Consider the following 19,401-nt stretch of genomic DNA (forward strand, 5'->3'; position numbering starts at 1 on the left):
AATTTATTGTAAATGAAAAATAATGTAAATTTCTTGTACCAAATTCTTTAATCTTTACTAGGGTAAATGAACAAAGGACAATAGTTTCATCTTCTTTGGCTTGTTGCCATTATAATTACACAGTTTTGTCTGATAGTGGTCTAGTTTTCTACTTTTGCCCACAGTTCTTTTAACTTGCCAAAGTGTCTTGCATTCCTTCAAGGAATCTGAACAAAATGAAAGCCAAGGAAAAAACATCAGAAAACTCTTTCTGTGTTGTCATTTGATATGTGAATTCCTTTTACTATTCATTGCCTTCCATGCCAAGGAAGCCCTGTGTCAGAGCAAACAGAGAAAACCCCCAGCAGACTGAAGAAAGGAAACGTGACTTTTGGTGTTGTGTGAATACAACAGAAAGGTTGAACTTAATTTTTTGTGAGAAATTATGATCTATTTTTAATTTGTCAGTGCAGGAGTTGGTTACATGGAGGAGATGCAGGAGAAGGTTTTTGTACTGGCTTAAAGCTGTCCTTTTGAGGAAGGGGATTTTTGTTCCCAGGTGGCTGAGTATCAACAGACTGTTCCTCTCATAGTGCTTGAATATGGATTTAGGTTTAGACTCATTATTATTTAAGCAGCTTCTTATTACTTGAGCCATTGCAAAGCAAGCATTTTTCTGTTCCCGTAAAGGCTCACATTTCACCTTCAATGTGGATATCTATGGGTAGCACTGTGCTTCATAAAATATACAGGCTGACAAGTTCCATGGCCAAGGAAACTTGGATCTGAGGCTGAACAAAGGGAACATGAATGCATAGAGCTGCTAATGGCAAAGATTTGCACTGAGAAAAGTGTGTGTGTGTATATATATATATATATATATATATATATATCTCCAGTCTCATTCTTGTATCTATTGTTTGATTCTGTCTAACAACTGTGCACTGCATTATTAAGCAGTTTAACTTTTCATTTTCATTTCCAGATTTGAAAAAGACACTTGCAGTCCTGTTGGATAATATCTTGCAGCGCATTGGGAAGTTGGAGTCCAAGGTGGAAAATCTTGTACTTAATGGAACAGGAGCAAACTCGACCAACAATACCACCACTTCTGCTCCCAGCTTAGGAGCAGCTGAAAAGCTTAATGTAGCAGGTGTGTATGGCAATGACTAAAATTATTTATGAGCTGTTTAATCTGAACCTTTTCTCTTTTGAGCTTAACATGATTTTTCAGTGTTAGATATTTGGAATATCTTGGAAAACAAAACACAAAGTCTAGCCTTTATCAATGACAAACTGAAGTCCAAGCTTAGTGGAAGGTCTTTTTTCTGTGGTAACTTGAACACATTAGAAAATCAAAATCTCTTCTCAAGGGAATAGTTCACCCATTTATAGTAGATGTTTTATGCTTTAAATGGTTGCATTTTAGAATGATGAAACTGGGGAGATCTTTTCTCTTGAAGCCTAACTATTTAGGTTAGGCTTCATTCTACCATATGCAGTTTATTGGTAGTTAACTGAAAGAAAACATTTATTGTATTTGTTGGTCATGATTTTAAAATGTCTTTCCCTGCAGTGTTTGATGGCTCTTAGGATTTGACACAGAGAGATCACCTGCCTGGTACATTCAGTTAAAATAAAAACATGTTTTGAGTTGAGATTTGAAGTCATTCATTTTGTTTTCAATGAATGAACTGTTTTGTTCTGCCACCAAATTGAAAGAGATACTGGCAGTCCTGACTCATAGGAATGTTTGAGTGTAAGTCCAATGATCTTTGCAGTCCCAAAAGAGAACAGAGCAGAAGAGCTAAGGCAACTTGGTAAATAAGTTGATAACTGTGCTCCTGTGTCTTGTCTGTCCTTGGGTTTCCCACAAAAATAAATATTTCTGTTGAGAAGGTGTTACTTGCTGAAATTCTCAAAATAGAGAAGCAAATGCTGCCTTTGGTAGGGAAATGCCACTGGAGCAAGTATAGGAAAGCAGATTTGCACGTGATTGCCTGATGACAGTGTGGCAGCAGAGTTGCTCTCAGCTGCTCAGTCCTAACTGCATGCATCTGTACCAGGGTGCTAAAGTCCTGTTATCTCTTGGTCAGACAAGACCTTTCCCTCCCCCATCTGCCTTGCCTTGGTAGAATTGAAGGCAGATCATGAAGGAGCACCTGAAGACATGCAGCACCTGCAGGGTGCTGACAGGCTGTGCCACCTTCCTGCCACAAGATCTTGGAAAAACAAGATCTTGCATCCAGCACAAGATCTTGGAAAAACTTCCACTGAGTTGGAAAGTGAACAATTACAGCACTGTTAGAGTCTGGACCATTAATATAAAATGGAAAACATCACTGTATGTTTTCTTTACATAGCTGGACAAAAGAGAGTTATTTCCTTAGATTTGCAGATAATTGGAACATGAATACTCATGTTGTTGCTTTAAAATTTATAGACAAAGGTTCATTGTTTTTACCTGAAAAGGAAACCTGTTTCATTAGTTCTTAGGGTGATTTGAATGTTGTTTATTATTCTTGGAGCAGGCTAGATTCACAATTTTGGTATTCAGGAGCAACATTGAAAGAGCCTGGTAAGAGTTTTCCGTTTGCATTACTTTTCACTGCCTGAGGCCTGCTCTATGGGAAAGAACACAATTCCTCTCATCAGAGCCACAGGTTTTTTACCTTTGGCTCTTGGTACCCTGAGTTTAAAATGTCTGAAGCAACCACTGAACATCAGAAACAGGAAAAACCTTTAGGTAAGAGCTCCTTAAGGTTCAATTAATGCATTGTGCTGATGACTGGATGAGATCAGTGCTCAGGTACCTCTGGGCTGGGTAGTACCTGGGGTTTAGAGTAGAGTTTGAACCTAATCCCTGTGTTAAGTGCCTGCTCTTCATCCATTTGAAGCAATCAGTGGCAATTAATCAGATCAGAGGCAGCCAAATGGAAATGGAAAACTTGTCTCTACTTCTTCCTTCGTGGCAGTTCCCTGACAGCACACTCTGGAAGCCATATGATTCCAGCATAATTGTAATATAAGTATCTTCTCTGTTGGGAAGGAATTGTTCAGAAAATAATCTAGGTGAGGACATTGTGACAATACCAATGTTGGTTTTGTCGGTGATATTTCAATTACATCCCTTTTATATTGTGTTAGAGCAATTGAGGTAATGTGAAAATTGTGGTGAAGGCATTTTGTTACCCAATAGTTTGTCATTTTACTGGAGTTGAAAGAGGTATGTGTACAAATACAGATGATACTTTATAACATTCAACTGTTACACTATGAAGTGATCACAACAAACATGTTAGGATTACCTTTCCTCCCTTTAACAGTTGTAATATTTTAATGCTGACTTTAGACAAATTCATGTTAGGGATGGTTAATAATTTTGTCTTTCTTTCTGGACAACCATAGTGTTTGTGAAGCATCTGATTAACATAATGTTTAATAATTTTGATAATCTTTTTTAAAGGCTTCTTGAGTTGCTGCTTAAAACTGCAGTAAATTGTGTTTTATGGCCTTATTTGTCAGTGAAACAGTGCAATGTCATTAGCAGACTTTTCTACGAGAGTCCTGCTTCCAATGGAGCTACATTATGCAATAATATAAAAATGCTTATAAAGCTTTGGCTGACTGGTTTCAAAAGCAATAAAGCTGTTTTTCCTTGTCTCTCTTTTGTTCTATTTATCTAAGTTATATCTGAAAAGCTTCTGAGATATTTGATAGCCATCCTTTTTGCATCTGTGGGAAGTAATACATTCTCATACACACAGGAAAATATTAATCTAAACTTTGGGTGCCTAGGAGATAAGAGTTCTCATCAGCCTTTACAACAGGAAGCTTTGAGGTACTGCCACAAGTGACACCCTAAGCAGATTTAAAGTTGCTGTTGTAGAGATGATTAAACAGAAATGGGGAAATACAAAACCATAACACTTTGGAGCAGAGCTTGTCTACAGAGCTGCTACTGTTGTAGTTTCATCTTTGGTTCCATGTGACAGGCACAAGATCAGCTTGGTTTAGGCAATTTAGTTTTTAACAGTTGTGCTTTTCTACCATAATGATAAAAGAAATCCTTTATTTTTCTGGGATAGAATTGCACTATCATGATTCATAAGGTAGGGAAATCTGCACAAACATGATCAGAGAATCAATCCTCTGTTTTCTTCATGTGTTATTTTTGCTAAGCAGTGGGGGTGGGGTTAGTGTGTTGTGTTGTGGGATGGGTTTCCTTTAGAGGTGGTCATTACTCTTTCTGTGCTTGTTCAGTGACAAGCTAAATTTTTTATAATCTTGACCATCTAATGCCTCAGATATAATAATTGTACTGAAAAGTCTGCCAGACTGGTTGTTTACAAAACATTATTTTACCTTGAAAACTGTTGCTTTGAATGATTTTCATTGTGTGTCTTTGATCCCACAAAAATGAGACCGTGAAGGTTTGTGTTAAATCTCCTCAGCCTTCCCCTTGCACACAGCTGGTGCTGGAGGACCCTTGCAGAGGCTGAGGACAGCCCAGGCTCAGGCTGCTGCATGAACACTGCACAGCGAGGGGGGACGCTGCTGCTGTGTCTGTTCAAAGCTTCCACAGCTTTTCTGCCTTCTCTGCATTAACTTGTTCTGCTGTGTTGGCTGTTCAGTTCCCTTTTAACAACTTCAGTTTTAACATCTTTCAAGTCATTCATTAAGATGCAGACTTCAGTGTATACTTGTCATTTAAGACATGATGGCTTGGATGCCTGTCAGATATCTGGCATCCTTCGTGAATATGTAGCAAGGCAGGCTGACAAGTCAGCTTTGGCAATGCTACAAGAATTCTTTTTTTTTTTTTACAATGTTACTATGGTGAGAAGGACCTTTGTCGTGGTATTTCCATGTCCTTATTCCTGAGGCCTTGGGGCTGACACACTGAAGCCTTTTGGGTCATGGGGGAAAGACTCAGGTAACCTCAGGATCAGTGGATTTGTTTCCATGGCGCTCTGATTAATTTTGTTACACAGCCTCGTTAGTTTTAGCAGTCTGCAGCCACAGTTCCACCCTAGTCCTGTACTTGCAGAGATTAAAAAAGCTAAGATACTGCACGTTGTTTTAAATTCCAAAGCTGCCCTCCTGTCTTGAGAGGACCAGAGTAGGCTTTTCTTCAGTCAGCATGGTGTGTTGTGCCTCAGAGCACAAACTGAGTGTCCCCACAGGGCACCAGTGTGTACCAGGGTGTACAGCAGGGTGTGGGACTGCATTGGCTCTGATAGTCATGATAGCAGCTTCCTGGAGGTGATGTTTTGCTTTCACTTGTGTTTATTGTGCCCTATTCCTTGTATTCTTTCTCCACACTGCATATGTGTATTTATTAAGATTTCCCCCCCTCCCACAAAGGCAGTTGTGTGGAGCTGGGGAGTTTTGTGTGCCCTCAAACCTGGCTGTCACAGCACAGTTGGTGTGTGCAGAAGACCACTGGTGAATATTTTCCACTGCAGTGCAAAGCTGTGTTAATAATGCTGAAGGGGGCTCTTGGTGGTCCCCTGGGCTGCATTTTGATTAACCACTTGACTACTACTTGAATTCTAACACTGCATTGATTTCAGTAGTGCTAATGGAACACAGCAGCACAGCTTGTGTGAGGATGGACTAGAGGTAGAAAAGTTAATTTTCTTTAAATCATACCAACACTTTGCTACAGAAGTTTCTAAAATGTTGGTAGAAAGCATTTTGTGCTCTGCATTTAAAATCTTGAAACCTTTAGCTCATTTGGTTGAATATGTTGTTAGTGCTTTCAGCTCACACTGCAAATTCTCTCTTTAAAGAACTCTTACCAGCTGGAGATGAATAATGTGAATTGAATTGAGAATGTGTTAATTAGTAGGAGAAGGGAAAGAAGACCTTACACAAACTAAACCAGCCTTAACTACAGTCTGTGTCTAACCACAGATACCAGATTTCAGGACTGAAATGGAAACAAGAGAACTGTTTAATGAATTAAAGTAAGAATAGTACTTATATTTAATTATCAAAACCAGAAGGAGAACAGAAATAAAATTGGTGAATAGGTTTGATCGGATGTGAATACTCTGACCTTATAATACTAGAGAAGTTCTGTATTCATCAGAAATCTGCTGATGGGAGCACTTTTGACTTGAGCTATTATCTGTGCTGTATATCATAAAAAATACTTTAATATGCACTTGTCTGAAAATCAGAGTTTAAGCCTCAAGGTTCCAAAGTACATCATTTTTAGTGTTGTGTTAAATTCTTAATACATTTCTATTCTCAGAAGAACACCAAGCTGGTCCTTTAGCAGAGTACATAGGCTGCTGGTGTCAGCTTGCATTTTCAGCTGTATTGCAGCCTTTTCATTTGCTTTAAGAAATATTGCTATTTTAAAACTCTTATGACAAACAGAGCACCTATCAAACAGCACTCACTGCTGAGTGACTAATTATAACTCTTATTCAGAGTACAGTCTTAGTGGAATATTTCTAGACTTCCTAACTGTCTGATGGAGGAAAATTGAAGCAGAATTTTTTTAGCCTATTACAAAGCACATTATTTGAAGAATGTGCAACGTAGGAAAGGGAGGAAATATGCATGTAGCACTTACTATTGCTCATTTTTACTGTTTTATTAAAGAGCAACTTGAAAGCAAACAAAAATCAATTCCCTACCACAGACTGTGCTTTTAGCCACATCATTCTCAACGTGGGTGTTGTCAACCTTCACTATTACAAATAAAACCTGTGGAGTTGAAATGCAGGAGGCAATGAAGAGCTGCATCTGTGAGCTGGTATTTAGGTGCTGGAGGCCTGGGGCTTTAGCAGGTGCAGTGCTCATAGCAAGCAACAAGAGAGAAGCTTCTTTTCCAGTGCAGGGTCGGTGGCTTAGCTCAGATCTGCCGTGTCACTGATGCTGACGTGCCAGACTTTGCACTGAAACAACTGGGGATTGTTCACAAGTTCAGGTTCACCTGCTGTGCTCTAACGATGTCTGCTGCAAAGCTGTAGATCATTTGTGAAGGGAACATATGGCTCCTTTCTAAACACAAAGATGGAGTTTGGTAGTTATATTTTAAATATCCCAGGACCTCACAAACAGTATTTAAAGAGGTTTTTTAAAATTTGCAGTTGGGTGTTTTATCAGTATTTTTCTTTTGTTTCTAGGATTATCTGTACTGACTGCATGCTTTTGGGTTTATAATGTGCTATGTTCATGTTTTTAGTTTGTTAATGCATTGACTTTTAATGTAATATCATATGAGATAAATGTTTAATAATTATGTCTTTTCATAACAGCAGTCAAGAGGAGATAAGCTATGCATTAATTCAAAAATGCATAGGTGTGTGTTGAACATAAATTAATATAATGGCTCACACAAAGTTTAGGAGAAAAAAGTGTGTTTATTAACTGCTGTTGTTTTGTACTAACTTGGCAGCTGTATTTCTAACTTCTTTTGGCTGTATGTTCTAAGTTTTGGCTGGGAAAAGAGATTTCAGAGCTTGCATTTTAAATTGCATAAATCCTAATTAAGGGTAAAAATTCTTGTGGTTTCTCAAATACTATTTTCCAACAAAAGTAACTTCACTGTCTGGCTTAATGTAGTTTTCCCCTTCAGGAAAGAATTATCCAACATGAATTTGCTAACAGCATAATACATCTATCCAGACTTCTGACAAGAATCCTCATGAGATATTAGGGTTTGGGGTTTTATCTCCAAATGATGAAAAACTCCTAAGCTTTGACTTGTATGTTAATGCTTGCTTTTCATGCTTTGGAAGATCCTGATGTGTCGAGTGGCATCCCCAGGGTTCCACTTCATCTCCCGTGTCTTCATGATCACACTCAGAAGTGTGAATTGCTGGCATCTGGTTGAGCTTGGTCTCAGCTGCTCATGGGAAACACAAGATTTGTTCACCTCTGGATTCCTGCTTAAGGAGAGCCAGGTGTTACCAACAAGCTCAAGCACACCTCCATGCTGAGTTCAAATGAGCAGCAAGAGGAGCAGAAATGTAATTCTTCATTCAGGGTTTGATCATTAAGAAAAAAACTGGGAGGGATGATTCTCAGCCTAGAACTCCCTCTGCCAGTGGCCAAGAAGAGAGGGTACAGCCAGAGCAGGTAGTGCTTGACTGGAACAGTCAGGATTATTCACTGGGGAATTCAGAGCTCTGCACTGAGTTCTCAGGCTTATGTGTGGAAACCAGCAGTGACTTGCCCATTTCTGCAGGCAGTTGTTGCTTTGGACAGCAGTCCTTGATGTAGATGTGTTTCCAGTCTGACTGCATCAGCTGGCTTCCTGTTCATGGGCACAGAGGAAAGACTGCTTCTCTAGGGAATACTCAGATGGAACAGGAACATTTCTCTGTTCCTTCTCCTGTTCTTTCACATTCATTTCCTCTTGTATGCACATATTGCTACATTTTTTCCTGCTCTGAATAGTAGTTTTATATAAATTGTCATGGGATTGTTTATATTTAAGTTTTGTACAAGTGCCTTCACTGTGCTATGACCTAATTAATAGCTGAGAATGGAGCAAGTGAAAGCTGATGTAGGTGTTTGAGATATAGATCCATGGTAAGGCTGAAAGGGAAGATGGGAGTGGGGAGCTGGTGACTGTGTGAAGCCTCTCCTCTTTCTGTGGACTGTGGTGGAGGAAAAACATGAACATTTTTGAGGAAGGTGAATCCTTGGAGTGTTTACTGTTGCTGGCAAGGAGGAAAGATGTCAGCTACTCTTGGTAATAATCCCAGACATATTAATATTTCAGCATGGTTAGAGGTGATAAAGGTGGGCATTCGTCTTCCATGTTCAGATTGGCCCAGAGAGATCCATGCTCTGTTTGTGTGTAACCCATCCCAGTGGAAGAGCAATAGTGGGACTGCTCTGAAAAAGCTTTAGTGCAGCTGGCCACAGGGGAGACCAGAAGCCTGAGAAAGTCTGTAGCTTGTGCTGAGAAAAATGTCTGTCTCTTCCTTTTGAATTTTTGGGGGTTGGACAGGAGCAGGGAGGGCTGGGAGGGTTTGTGCTTGGGAAGTCTCTGTGGTACTGGCACAGCTGATGGGAGCTGTGGGATTGTGAGGCTGGTGCAGTGTGTGACTATTGGAAGAGGGGTTTTATTCTTGCAGGTAGATCTTGCAAATACAGGAATCCTGTAAAACCTTGTGAGTAATGAACAGCAGCAAAGATCTTTGCCTCTCAACAGAAAGACACTGGGATGCAGAGAATGTGTTCACACATGACAGAAGCAAACATGGAAACTGCAGTTGTGTATTTACCAAAAATCAGGCTGTTGTCTAGATTTTGGGGTTTTTTTCTCCATCTTTTCTTTCTTTAACAGGCCATGAGACCCCCATTAAAATGAAATGTGGTAGAAGTGATAGACTTGGCACTGTGTGCTGTAAAGTAAGGAATTATAGCTTGTGCTTGTGTATTACCCTGTACTTAATAGGACTTAAGTAGAAGAGAGGATTTGCTTGACTAACCTTCTGAAGAGGAAAGCCATCATATGATAGCATAATTAACTTGAGATAGAAGACATTTTTTTTATTTTAAATGGCAAAATTCATGGCTCATACTTGTTGGCAAGCTGTACCCAGGCATTCAGCATTTTCCACCCTAAATGTAGTATAATGCTGAAAGTTAAACTTTTCCTATGGTTAAGCTGCATATCTGATGTTGTACCAGAGATTTCAGTGGTCTTTTTTTCTTTTAGGAAGATCTTGAAATTGACATGCCTTATGTAAAACTGTTCTTTTGCATTCAGACTTGTGGGTTAGGAGGGAAAAAAAAAGAATAAATAAAAAAGAAAAGCCCACAAACCCTTTTAAACCATAAAGGTCTTCTAATGGAATTGTACTGATTATTGAAAATTACCATATCATAACCATGCCTCTTTATTACTGTTAGGTATCAGGTATTGATTCTGGTGTGGTGCAAATGGAAGGTCTGATTCCTGAACTGCAGTCAAGCAAAATGCCCCATTATTATGTAGCTCTACTGACTGAATTGAGAATATACTTTAAATTGCTGCTATCTGTATGCATTCCCCGTATGTTCTTATTCAGATCAGAAATCAGAGCCTTAGATGTCGGTGGTCTGGTCTGCAACAATCCCACAAGGATGAGAAGATAGGCAGAATATTTTGAAAGTGCTTATTGATTTGAAATGACAAAGTCATTGTACAAACTACTTTGCTTTAGTGCTATTGTCACTGGCAGTACAGCTCAATTTGTCAAATCACTCCTGCTGCAGAGACTGACAAAGAAGTGGGGACTTCCTGCCATGACTCTTCTTTCCCCCATCAAGTTCATTTTGCAATGCTTGGCTCACTTTTCTTTTATCTTTAAAAGAAGCTATTTGCTAAAAAATGGAAAATAGATCAGGTCATGTGGTTTGCATATAATAATATAATGCAACTTTTTAACTTTTACCCACGGATTTTTGTCACCATTCTATTCTAATACTGCAACCTTTATTTGTATTTTCTTCTGGGCACTCTAATTAGCATGTTTTGGATGAAATTGGGCACCATTACTGCCACAGTATAAAGTGTTCCCAGGTTGATGGCTGGCTGACTTTAATGATCTTGATTCTTGCCTGTAGAAAAAGCCAGAAATGATGCAGGTATAATTTAGATAACTGTGGGATGAACTTCCTAAATTGAAAACCTCTTCCACTGCCTTTGGCAAGAATCACTCCACCATGGTAATAATTTTTCTTGCCTTAAAGGCCTGCATTAGAGAATTCCTCTAAGAAAGTCCCTTGGAGCTGAAGGGGTAATGTCCTTTAAAACTGCTGCTTTTTCCTTGGCTCATGGGCTAGAAATCCTGTTCTTTATTACAGTCTTTAATGTGTTGCAATAATCTACAATGAAAAAAAATATTAAAATGGGCAAAAAAGAAGAAAAAAATACCTTGGGAGACCATAGGAAATATTTCTTATGAGATGTGATGTAGTGCTACTCAGTTTTTAAATTAGATCATGTTGCAACATTTATTAATTGGGTCATATACCTGGTGCCAAGTTTCAGATTGTGGGTATCTGATAAAATGATAGCAGAGCTTGAAAAACTAGTTTTAAGTTTAAGAGCCATATACATCCTAGAAATGTTTGACAGACGAAAACAAATTGTTGCAATTTAGCAGTTTCAAGAACACTTTGATTAGGAAATTATTTGCTTGTTATTTTCAGTATGGATTAGCTTAATTTTTGAGTCTTTATAGATCCATTTTTGTAATTCAGCACTTTCACTTCAAGTCAGAGTTGAAATCTATGCAACCATTTTCTTGTGTGGTCAAGAAGGAGCGCACTGAGTTTTAATGTTGTAACAAATATTACCCAGTAGGACCCTGCAGTCAGTCTGGGCTGTGGATTCATGAAAATAAAAGGCAGGATTCATCAGGCTATCTGTCAGAACTGTGAAATGAAGCTCAGTTATGGTCTGTGTTTCTCTTTAGATCTCATAAATGGAGCCCAGGAACAGTGTGAATTGCCTCCTATGGATGGTTTTCCTCACTGTGAAGGGAAAATAAAGGTAAGTGAACTGGTTTTAATCTTATGTGCATTCTATTAAAAATGGAACATATGTTGCAAGAGGTCACTACTCAGCAGTGCTAAACAAGAACAACTGAGTCAAAAAATAGGATATTTAGGACTGTGTGTCACTGCAGCATTGCTCACCTCAAGCCTTAAATACTACTGCTGCAGAGGAATAAAGTGCCATCCTCTTAAGAGAGGAAAAAATTGCCTTATTAAAATGCTATATTATTTACTGAAAAGCTTTATTGTTTGAAAGCTGTCTTGTTATTCAGAAACTTCTCCTTTTGGAAAAGCCCTGTTTTCTTCCCCATGAGGAGTAATTTGGTGTCCCCCTGCCCCAGGACTGTGATTCTGAGAGTACCTCACTCCAGCCCCTTTTTCAGCATGATGTTTCTTCTACATTTCTTTCATCTCTTTGCCCACAGGTCTGTGTGGTTCCTCTCTTCCCCTTTCCCTTGAAAACATTCTGCTTCCTCTGCTCAAGAATGGGCAGTGTCTAAGTGTGCAACCAGAATTCTGGGATTCACAGTGGATCCTACATAAGTCCTGTATTTTACAAATAATGCCGTTGAAAGGCTAAATATTACAACCCATGAGACTTTAGCTGGAAAGTAAAAAAGAAAAAGGCAACAAAAACAAAGAAACAACCTCCTGCAAACTTGCAGAGATGTAGGTTTTTAAGGGTTTTTTTCCCAAGATATGTTTCAAATGTAAGGAATACTGATTTGTTACTGTGAATGGCCCATCCCTAAAAATTCAAGGCCAGGTTGGAAGTGTCTCAGAGCAACCTGGTCTAATGGAAGCTGTCCCTGCCTATGGCAGGTGTATTGGAATGAGATGATCTTTAAACTCTCTTCCAACCCAAACCATTCTGTGCATTTATGATTAGTGGTGGACAACAGTAAAATTTCTGCTTGCTTAAATACCCAAGTATCTGTAAAACTAAAACTCTCTAAATTTTGAATTTCTGCTCTGTGTTTTGATCTGTTTTGGCAAACAGGCTACATAGTAACTGTAATAAATTATTTTAATATTGAAATATGAATTTGAAATTAATTATTTGCTTCCACAGAAATGGCAGATTTCAGTCTCAGTAACTGAAATGATATGTGAAATTCTAGAGGGAGCATGTCATGGTGGGGAACACACAATGCATTCAACTCCAGCCAGAGCCAAATGTCTGGATCCCAGTTTTATTCTCCTTTTGATATGTGTGTCTGCTTGCCTGGCTGCCAGTTTGTATAAGCTGTGCTCACATCTGCTGTGCTGTTGCTTCCCCAGCATTACTGAATGCAGGGATGCAGCGCTGCTAATCATTAATAACATTCCTGGGTTGTTATTTGTGATATTTATAGTCACTTTGCCACTTCCTCCATTATCCCTGGGTGTGAAACAGAGCTATTTTGTTGTACTTTAACCTAATAAACCTTTATGTCCTTTGTTCTGTTGCAGTGGATGAAAGATATGTGGCGCTCGGATCCCTGTTATGCGAGCTATGGTGTAGATGGGTCCACATGCTCCTTTTTTATTTACCTCAGTGAGGTCAGTAATCTTTTCATCTGCACAAGGGGAAAATCATGTTGCCTTCATAGCTTTGGTAACTGTGCTTTTCTCAAATGAAATCATCATTTTGTTCGGAATAATTGGGGAAAGAGGAAAAAGTTATTAAAACTGAATTATTAAGTGTGTTGCTATTATTCATGAACTCTGCAGGGGTTTCTAGCCTAAAGAATTCTGATGTTTGTAACTGCAGTGATGTGAGTAGCATCTCTCCAGGGAGGCCATGTTGGGTATCCTGTTAAAACTGCATGTGAAGCTCAGTCAGAGATCTTTGCCTTTAAACACTTTTTCTGTTGCTTTTAATGCAGCTGCTGAGGTAGTAATGGGGAGGCATTTGGAATGGAAAATTTAGAATGTGTTGTTTGATGATCCATTGTCCTAAGCAGCATGGCCACTTCCTGCTCGGAGACTGTGAATTGTGGAGTCTGTCAGCAGGAACAAAAAAAGAACCAGAATATAATGGTTTTGAGTGAAGTTGCAGCTATATTGGCTAAAGCCTTTGGTACCTGTCACAACCTAAGGTGTTTTGTACACAGCTGAGTAGGGTCCTGATGAGGTTTTATTTCAGTTTCCTGGGTAACAATTCTTCTTTCTCAAGAATTAATTTGTCAATTAATTACCATGAGCTCGATTACTGGCTTGAAGTGTGCATGCACCAGAAATAGTCAGGTGTATTTGATCACTCAGCCTCTTTTTTCTTATAAGTGAAATTTTGATAATTTATGGCAACTGATCTTAGAAGGAGTATTGATATCCAGTGGCTCACTGCTTGCACAGAACTGGAGGAGCCAATGTGGCTGCAGGATTGTAACTAATAATAATTTCATAGCTTCTGTAGGATTGGGAGGGTTGGGCTGGGATTTCAAATTCTATATCTGAGATTAAAACAGTAAGTCTATTATTAAATAACTTGGTTGTAATCAAAGCAGTTCCTGTTGATTTACTCAGTTGGCTGTCATTAAACTTCTGGGGGTGTTGCTTGAAGCAGCAACAGTTAAATGTATATCCAAAACATTCATCTGAAGGCATAACAAAGGCTGGGTTGAATCACAGTTTTGACTCATTCCATTTCTAGCACCGAGTGTTGATTTATTTATGTGCTGTGAAGCTGTGGAAGGAAAAGATACAGGACAACTATATTATTTATCTAGTTATTTATCATAGGGGCTAGAGATATGGTTTCATGATCATCTGAAGTTGATCTAAGGTTTCTACTAGAAGGTTTTGTTTTAGCATCAGAAGAGCTATGTTTGGTCATTAGTATTCTGTCAACCAGCAGGTGCTTCATGTTTTAATGCAGATACATCTTAAAAATTATGATGTATCTTAACTGAACCCGAGACTCTAATATTCTTCAATGGCATTTATTATTTTGCATTTCTGTTGAATCCCAATTTTTTTCATTACAATCGTCCCTTATCAGTCTTGAAAAGTCAGTTGATGCTGTTAGCTCTTTCATAATTGATCTTTCATGGCCAAATGTGAACAGAGGCCAAATGGTTGTTTTTTCAAGTGTCTTGGGATTTGAAATTTTTCTTTAAGCAGCAATATTTAATTTGGTCAACTTTTCATTTCGTGAAGGAGTAAAAGTGCAATTAGCCTGTAGACATATTTGGTAACTTCAGAAAAAGGTAGGGTTTTTTTTCTTCTTTTTTCTTTCAGAGTATTTTTTTATGGCAGAATGTAAAACTAATATTGGGTGAGCGTGTTATTAACCTTGAGTTTAAATTTGGCATTCTTAATCCTATGATTAATTTCATGATTAATGTCCAGCAGCAGAGGTTGAAAGCTTAAATGTTTGCGAATGCAAGCATGAAATGAAATTCTAATAACACTACAATGATGTGGATTTATGAGGTGTGTTGGCTGCTAGGGATAACTTGGAAATGCTGTTGCAAGAGTAATTTGTCAGTGTGGACAGTGATGAAGAGTTGACAGTTTATAGCGTGGTTGCACAGCTGAATGATAAATGTGCCTACAGAGCTCTCAAGTCAGAACTGCTGATTTAAAATATTAAAATGCATTAGGGTAATGGAAAGGATATTACTGTTAAGATTTTTCTTTTTTACTTCAAGGTTAGACTATTGGAGTGAGATGGTTGTGTATGTGAGTGTTTCAAAAGGCAATATATGCATCCAATTATGTACAACCTCAGTTTGGAAAAATAATGTGCATGAAGTTATGCATATATCTACTTTTACTCTTCAAATCACCTCTACAATCTAGTGCGACAAGTGTCTGTGCTCTTTCATCATCTGGGATCTACTTTTTTTATTCTGAAGCAGTTCAGTTAGGGTGTTATATTATGCTCATCCAGTACTCTTTGTCATGTAATTTTAAACTTGTAAACAAAGGAGCCCAAAATGTTTCATTTTGGTGTGCAATACAGGTCAGAACCACAGAGACACAGATTAATTTGTTCACAGTTTATGTAAAGGTTTAGAAACAAAAGGCTGACATAAACCCCAGCCTTTGGGTATCAGCCGTGTGCTCTGTTATTTTTTCCCCATGAGTGTCTGCAAAACAGAAACAATGCTGACAAAGTCCAGGCTGCCCCAGGTGTTCCCTCCTGAAGAGCCTGCTCAAGTGCAGGTACCAGCAGTTCTGCCTTGCTTTGGGTGGCAAAAACACCTGCAGGAACTTGGGAGCAGCTCTTCTGCACTGCTCTGTGTCTTGGCTGCTCGAGGCAAGTGTGGCAGCCCAAGGACAGCAAGAACCAGCCCAGCATGTCCAGGTTCTGCTTTTTATTTAAAGCTGTCCCCTGTGCAAACTTGCAGGTGAAACTGAGAGAACATTTGCACTTCTTTCTCACTGTTTTGCTTCAGGCAGGGGATCTTTCCTGGGGTATGATGCGCAGCTGTGTGGCCACAGACCCATGGAATGGCTTGGGTTGGAAAGGACTTCTTATTGTTCAACCCCCTGCCATGGCAGGGACACCTTCCCCTGTCCCAGGGTGCTCCAAGCCCTGTCCAACCTGGCCTTGGACACTTCCAGGGATGGGGCAGCCGCAGCTTCTCCGGGTGACCCGTGCCTCACCACCCTCTGGTCTCAGAACACAAATTGTGCTGGAGTCTTTGAAGAGTGGGTGAGGTACAAATGGCCTGAATAGCAAAACCAGGCTTACATTCTCTTGAGCACAGAGCCAGACAGGGATTAGAAATAGCAAACATTAAAAAGCAAGTTAAACTTGCTTCCTTTTGACTATGATGCCCATAGAGAAGAGTTACTTACTTTTAAACTTAGCATTTTACTTACTTTTAAACTTAGCACTTAGTTATGAAAAAGGCAGTTGTTTAACACTGTAATAGCATTGGCAAAATTATCATTTTCAGGGATGGCATTGCCTCTGGGCAGAAATGTAAAAAAATTAATTTCTAGGCAGTACAAAAATATATTTCAGTGCAAAATGTCAGTTTGCAGCTGAAGAATGAAGCTTTTTAAAATATCTTCTCGAAAATGAGGTTTTCACACTGTTTCCAAGCTTAAAAAAAAAGTGGAGAAAAGTGGAGGGGGCTTATAGATTTTTTTTTTCCTTTATCTACATCCATGTTCCTCTGAGAGGACTGCTTTCCACAAAGGAGTGGGACTGGTGGTCAGCTGGTAGCTGTGGTGCAAGTTCCCCCCTCCCATTACACTGGTGCTTACCTGCTGGAGCTGGGCAGGTCTCTCTAAAATCCCAGGCTTTGGTTCTCCAGCTCACCTTTCAGGTGCACGTGTAATTTTTGGTACCCATCTTGGAATCCAACACTTCAAAGATTTAAAGCTTGTTTCAATTCCAGTCTGTGGGACTCCTGTAGCTTTTGCATGTGTGCTAATACACTGATGGAGAAAATTCTTGTTTTCAGCCCTTCAGACTTGATGGAAACACAAGGCATAGTTTGGTAGTGAGAGTATTTTTCTTCATATTTCTCGTTTCAGGGCTAAAGCAGAAAAACACAAACCAAAGGTGATTTTGAACATGGATTTGTTTCCAGGATGCAAGCTGTAGTCTGAGGCACAATTTAGTGAAAATTCCTGGGTATCATAATTATAGATATTCCTTTAATCCTCGTGGTTTTTCTAGTTTAATGCAGTTTGCTCACTTCCATGGGGAAGTCCCCTTTCCACAATTTCTGCTGCTAATCCTGGACATTGAGTTAATGATTTGCATTTCTTCAGTGTAATGTAACATCAAACCACCTTCTTTCAACTCTATGCAAATACTCAGAAATTTCACAAAACCAGTGTCGTTGCCTGAAATGTAAATCACCAAAAGTTCAGACTTAGTCATCTTACATATATCCCTAAGAAACTGAAATGCTAGTGATAGTCTGCACTTCATCCCTGAACTACCTGTTGGCCTGATTTTGGGTGATTTGGGTTGTTATTTTTTGGGTGATTTGGGCTGTTATTTTTTCCTTCTTCTGTTACCTTAAACTGGGATTAGTCTTTTAATGACTTGTTGGAAAAGACATAAATGCCAGTGTGTGAGAGGAATCAAGTACAGTGCACATTGCTGAAGGCAGACAAGAGGCTGTTTGTTGATTGATGTGTGAAATGTTGTGTTGCCTTGTCACCAGGGCTCTGGGTACCTAACACCCAACATTTGAGACTGCCTTTGGAAACAACCACAACCAAAGCTGCCTGTATCCTACCCATTTCACTAACCAGACCTTGCACATCACAGATTCTGCAACCCCTTCTGAGGGATTCTGACACTGAGGAAATGCTAAACAAAAAATAGGAGTTGAACAAGTCACCTTCCCAACTGGAGCTGTCCTTTCACAACAAATTCTCAAAGGGATTTGTGGCATTACAAGTTCACTACCTGCCTTCATGCTGCCTAATAAATTTAAAGATGCAGTTTCTTTCACCACATATTGCAGTGGATTATTTTGTTTGTGTATTCTTCTCTCCTGGACTCACTTAAGATGCTTAAGAGCAGCACTGTACCATGGATAGAAGTACACTGAGCAGTGTGTTCACCTGGTGTGTAAAGAAAGTTGTTTCAGCTTCCCTGTGGATGGGCTGCACCTGCCCTTTGGCAGAACCCAAAAATGAAGATTATCCCAAGGGCTCAGAGCATGCCCTTCAGCTCCAGCTTTATTCAACTCCCACTGTGACTCTTTGAAAGCATAAAGGTCTTTCTGAAATTTTGGGTGTGGAGAGTTGCTGGCAGAGTATACTTTGATTCAGTCTGGAAGATGGTCAGACTACTCCAGGTGTTTGTCAGGTTCTTAAAAACTTGCTTGAAGTACTTGCTCTGTAATGGAGTCAAGTGCTGCAATCCTGCCTTGCATTCAGTTTCAGTGTGTGTCTGAGGAAGTCACTGGAACAGACACCTGCAAAGCTTCTATAAAGCAAGTACTCTTCAAATTTATTATGTTTGTTTGGGTTTTTTTCATCCTAAACCTAGCCATTTACACCTCAGAGCAGTTCAGAACACCAGCTTTTCTCTAGTATCTGGAATCATGTAGCACTTAAATTTTGAACTTTTAAACTGCTGTGCAACTTCACCTTGAGGAGCTGGCTACTTATATACTCCAGGCAGTCTGTGACTAATGTGATTCCAAACCAAGGAGAGAACACTTGACTTCTCAGGTGGACATGGTTTCCTGAGCAAGATCAAAGACTACCTAATGCCCTTGATTTGCATTGAATTCAGTACCAGGAACAGGAGGCACAGCTGGTCTTATTCAAAAATATGACAGTACAAAGATAAATATAGTGTGTTCTGAATAATAGCTTAGCATTTATATCACTCATCCAAAAAATGGTCTGTCTTCAAATCCACAGTTGCTGCTTCCCAACAGTCATCTTTAACTGCTAATCTGTCTGGTATCACATCCTTCCTACTAAATCATCTACATGACAGTACAACAGGAGGTTGCTATGGAGAGAATCAGCTGGAGAAAAGAACTGATGGGAACCCAGTGAGAGGAAGGCAGTGCTGGAAATGGGCAAGAGGAGCTCTGCTTCCTTCTTCAGAGGCAACTTTAGTGTTTGGTCTTTAATGATCAAATGAACAAGTTAAAGAGCAGGATCCGAATGAGCATCACTGCCTTCCTTCACTTGCTCAAAATTAGGGCTTGGTGTATATAGGTCTTCTGTACCTAAACAACTGCAAAGATGAAGGATATTTCTGATGGAATTTTCATCTAGATCCACTTTAGTGGTGTCATAATCCTTTCTGCCATCATTGCTAAAGATAAGGAAAAATGAGAGTCAGACCAACTGCAGACACTGATATTACTTTGAATCTATTCCTTAAGTGTTTGTTTGTGTGATGAGAATTATTATAAATTATTCTTAGACTACAGGGAATATTTCTAAAAGCACAAAGAACTGTGTTTGTTTTTCAGT

General features: G+C 39.3%; 1 protein-coding gene across 3 annotated transcripts in view; it reads left to right on the forward strand.

Moving 5' to 3' along the window:
- MGAT5 (alpha-1,6-mannosylglycoprotein 6-beta-N-acetylglucosaminyltransferase) overlaps positions 1–19,401 on the forward strand; it is a 109,642-nt gene that overhangs the window by 45,362 nt on the left and 44,879 nt on the right. For all 3 annotated transcript variants that reach the window (XM_064435231.1, XM_064435233.1, XM_064435232.1), the window contains exons 3-5: positions 965–1,132; positions 11,418–11,494; positions 12,952–13,041. In XM_064435231.1, the coding sequence (XP_064291301.1) occupies positions 965–1,132; positions 11,418–11,494; positions 12,952–13,041 (335 nt within the window). The remainder of the gene's footprint in view (positions 1–964; positions 1,133–11,417; positions 11,495–12,951; positions 13,042–19,401) is intronic.

The sequence above is a fragment of the Passer domesticus genome, chromosome 10, assembly GCF_036417665.1.
Source record: "Passer domesticus isolate bPasDom1 chromosome 10, bPasDom1.hap1, whole genome shotgun sequence".
Classification (NCBI taxonomy): Eukaryota; Metazoa; Chordata; class Aves; order Passeriformes; family Passeridae; genus Passer; species Passer domesticus.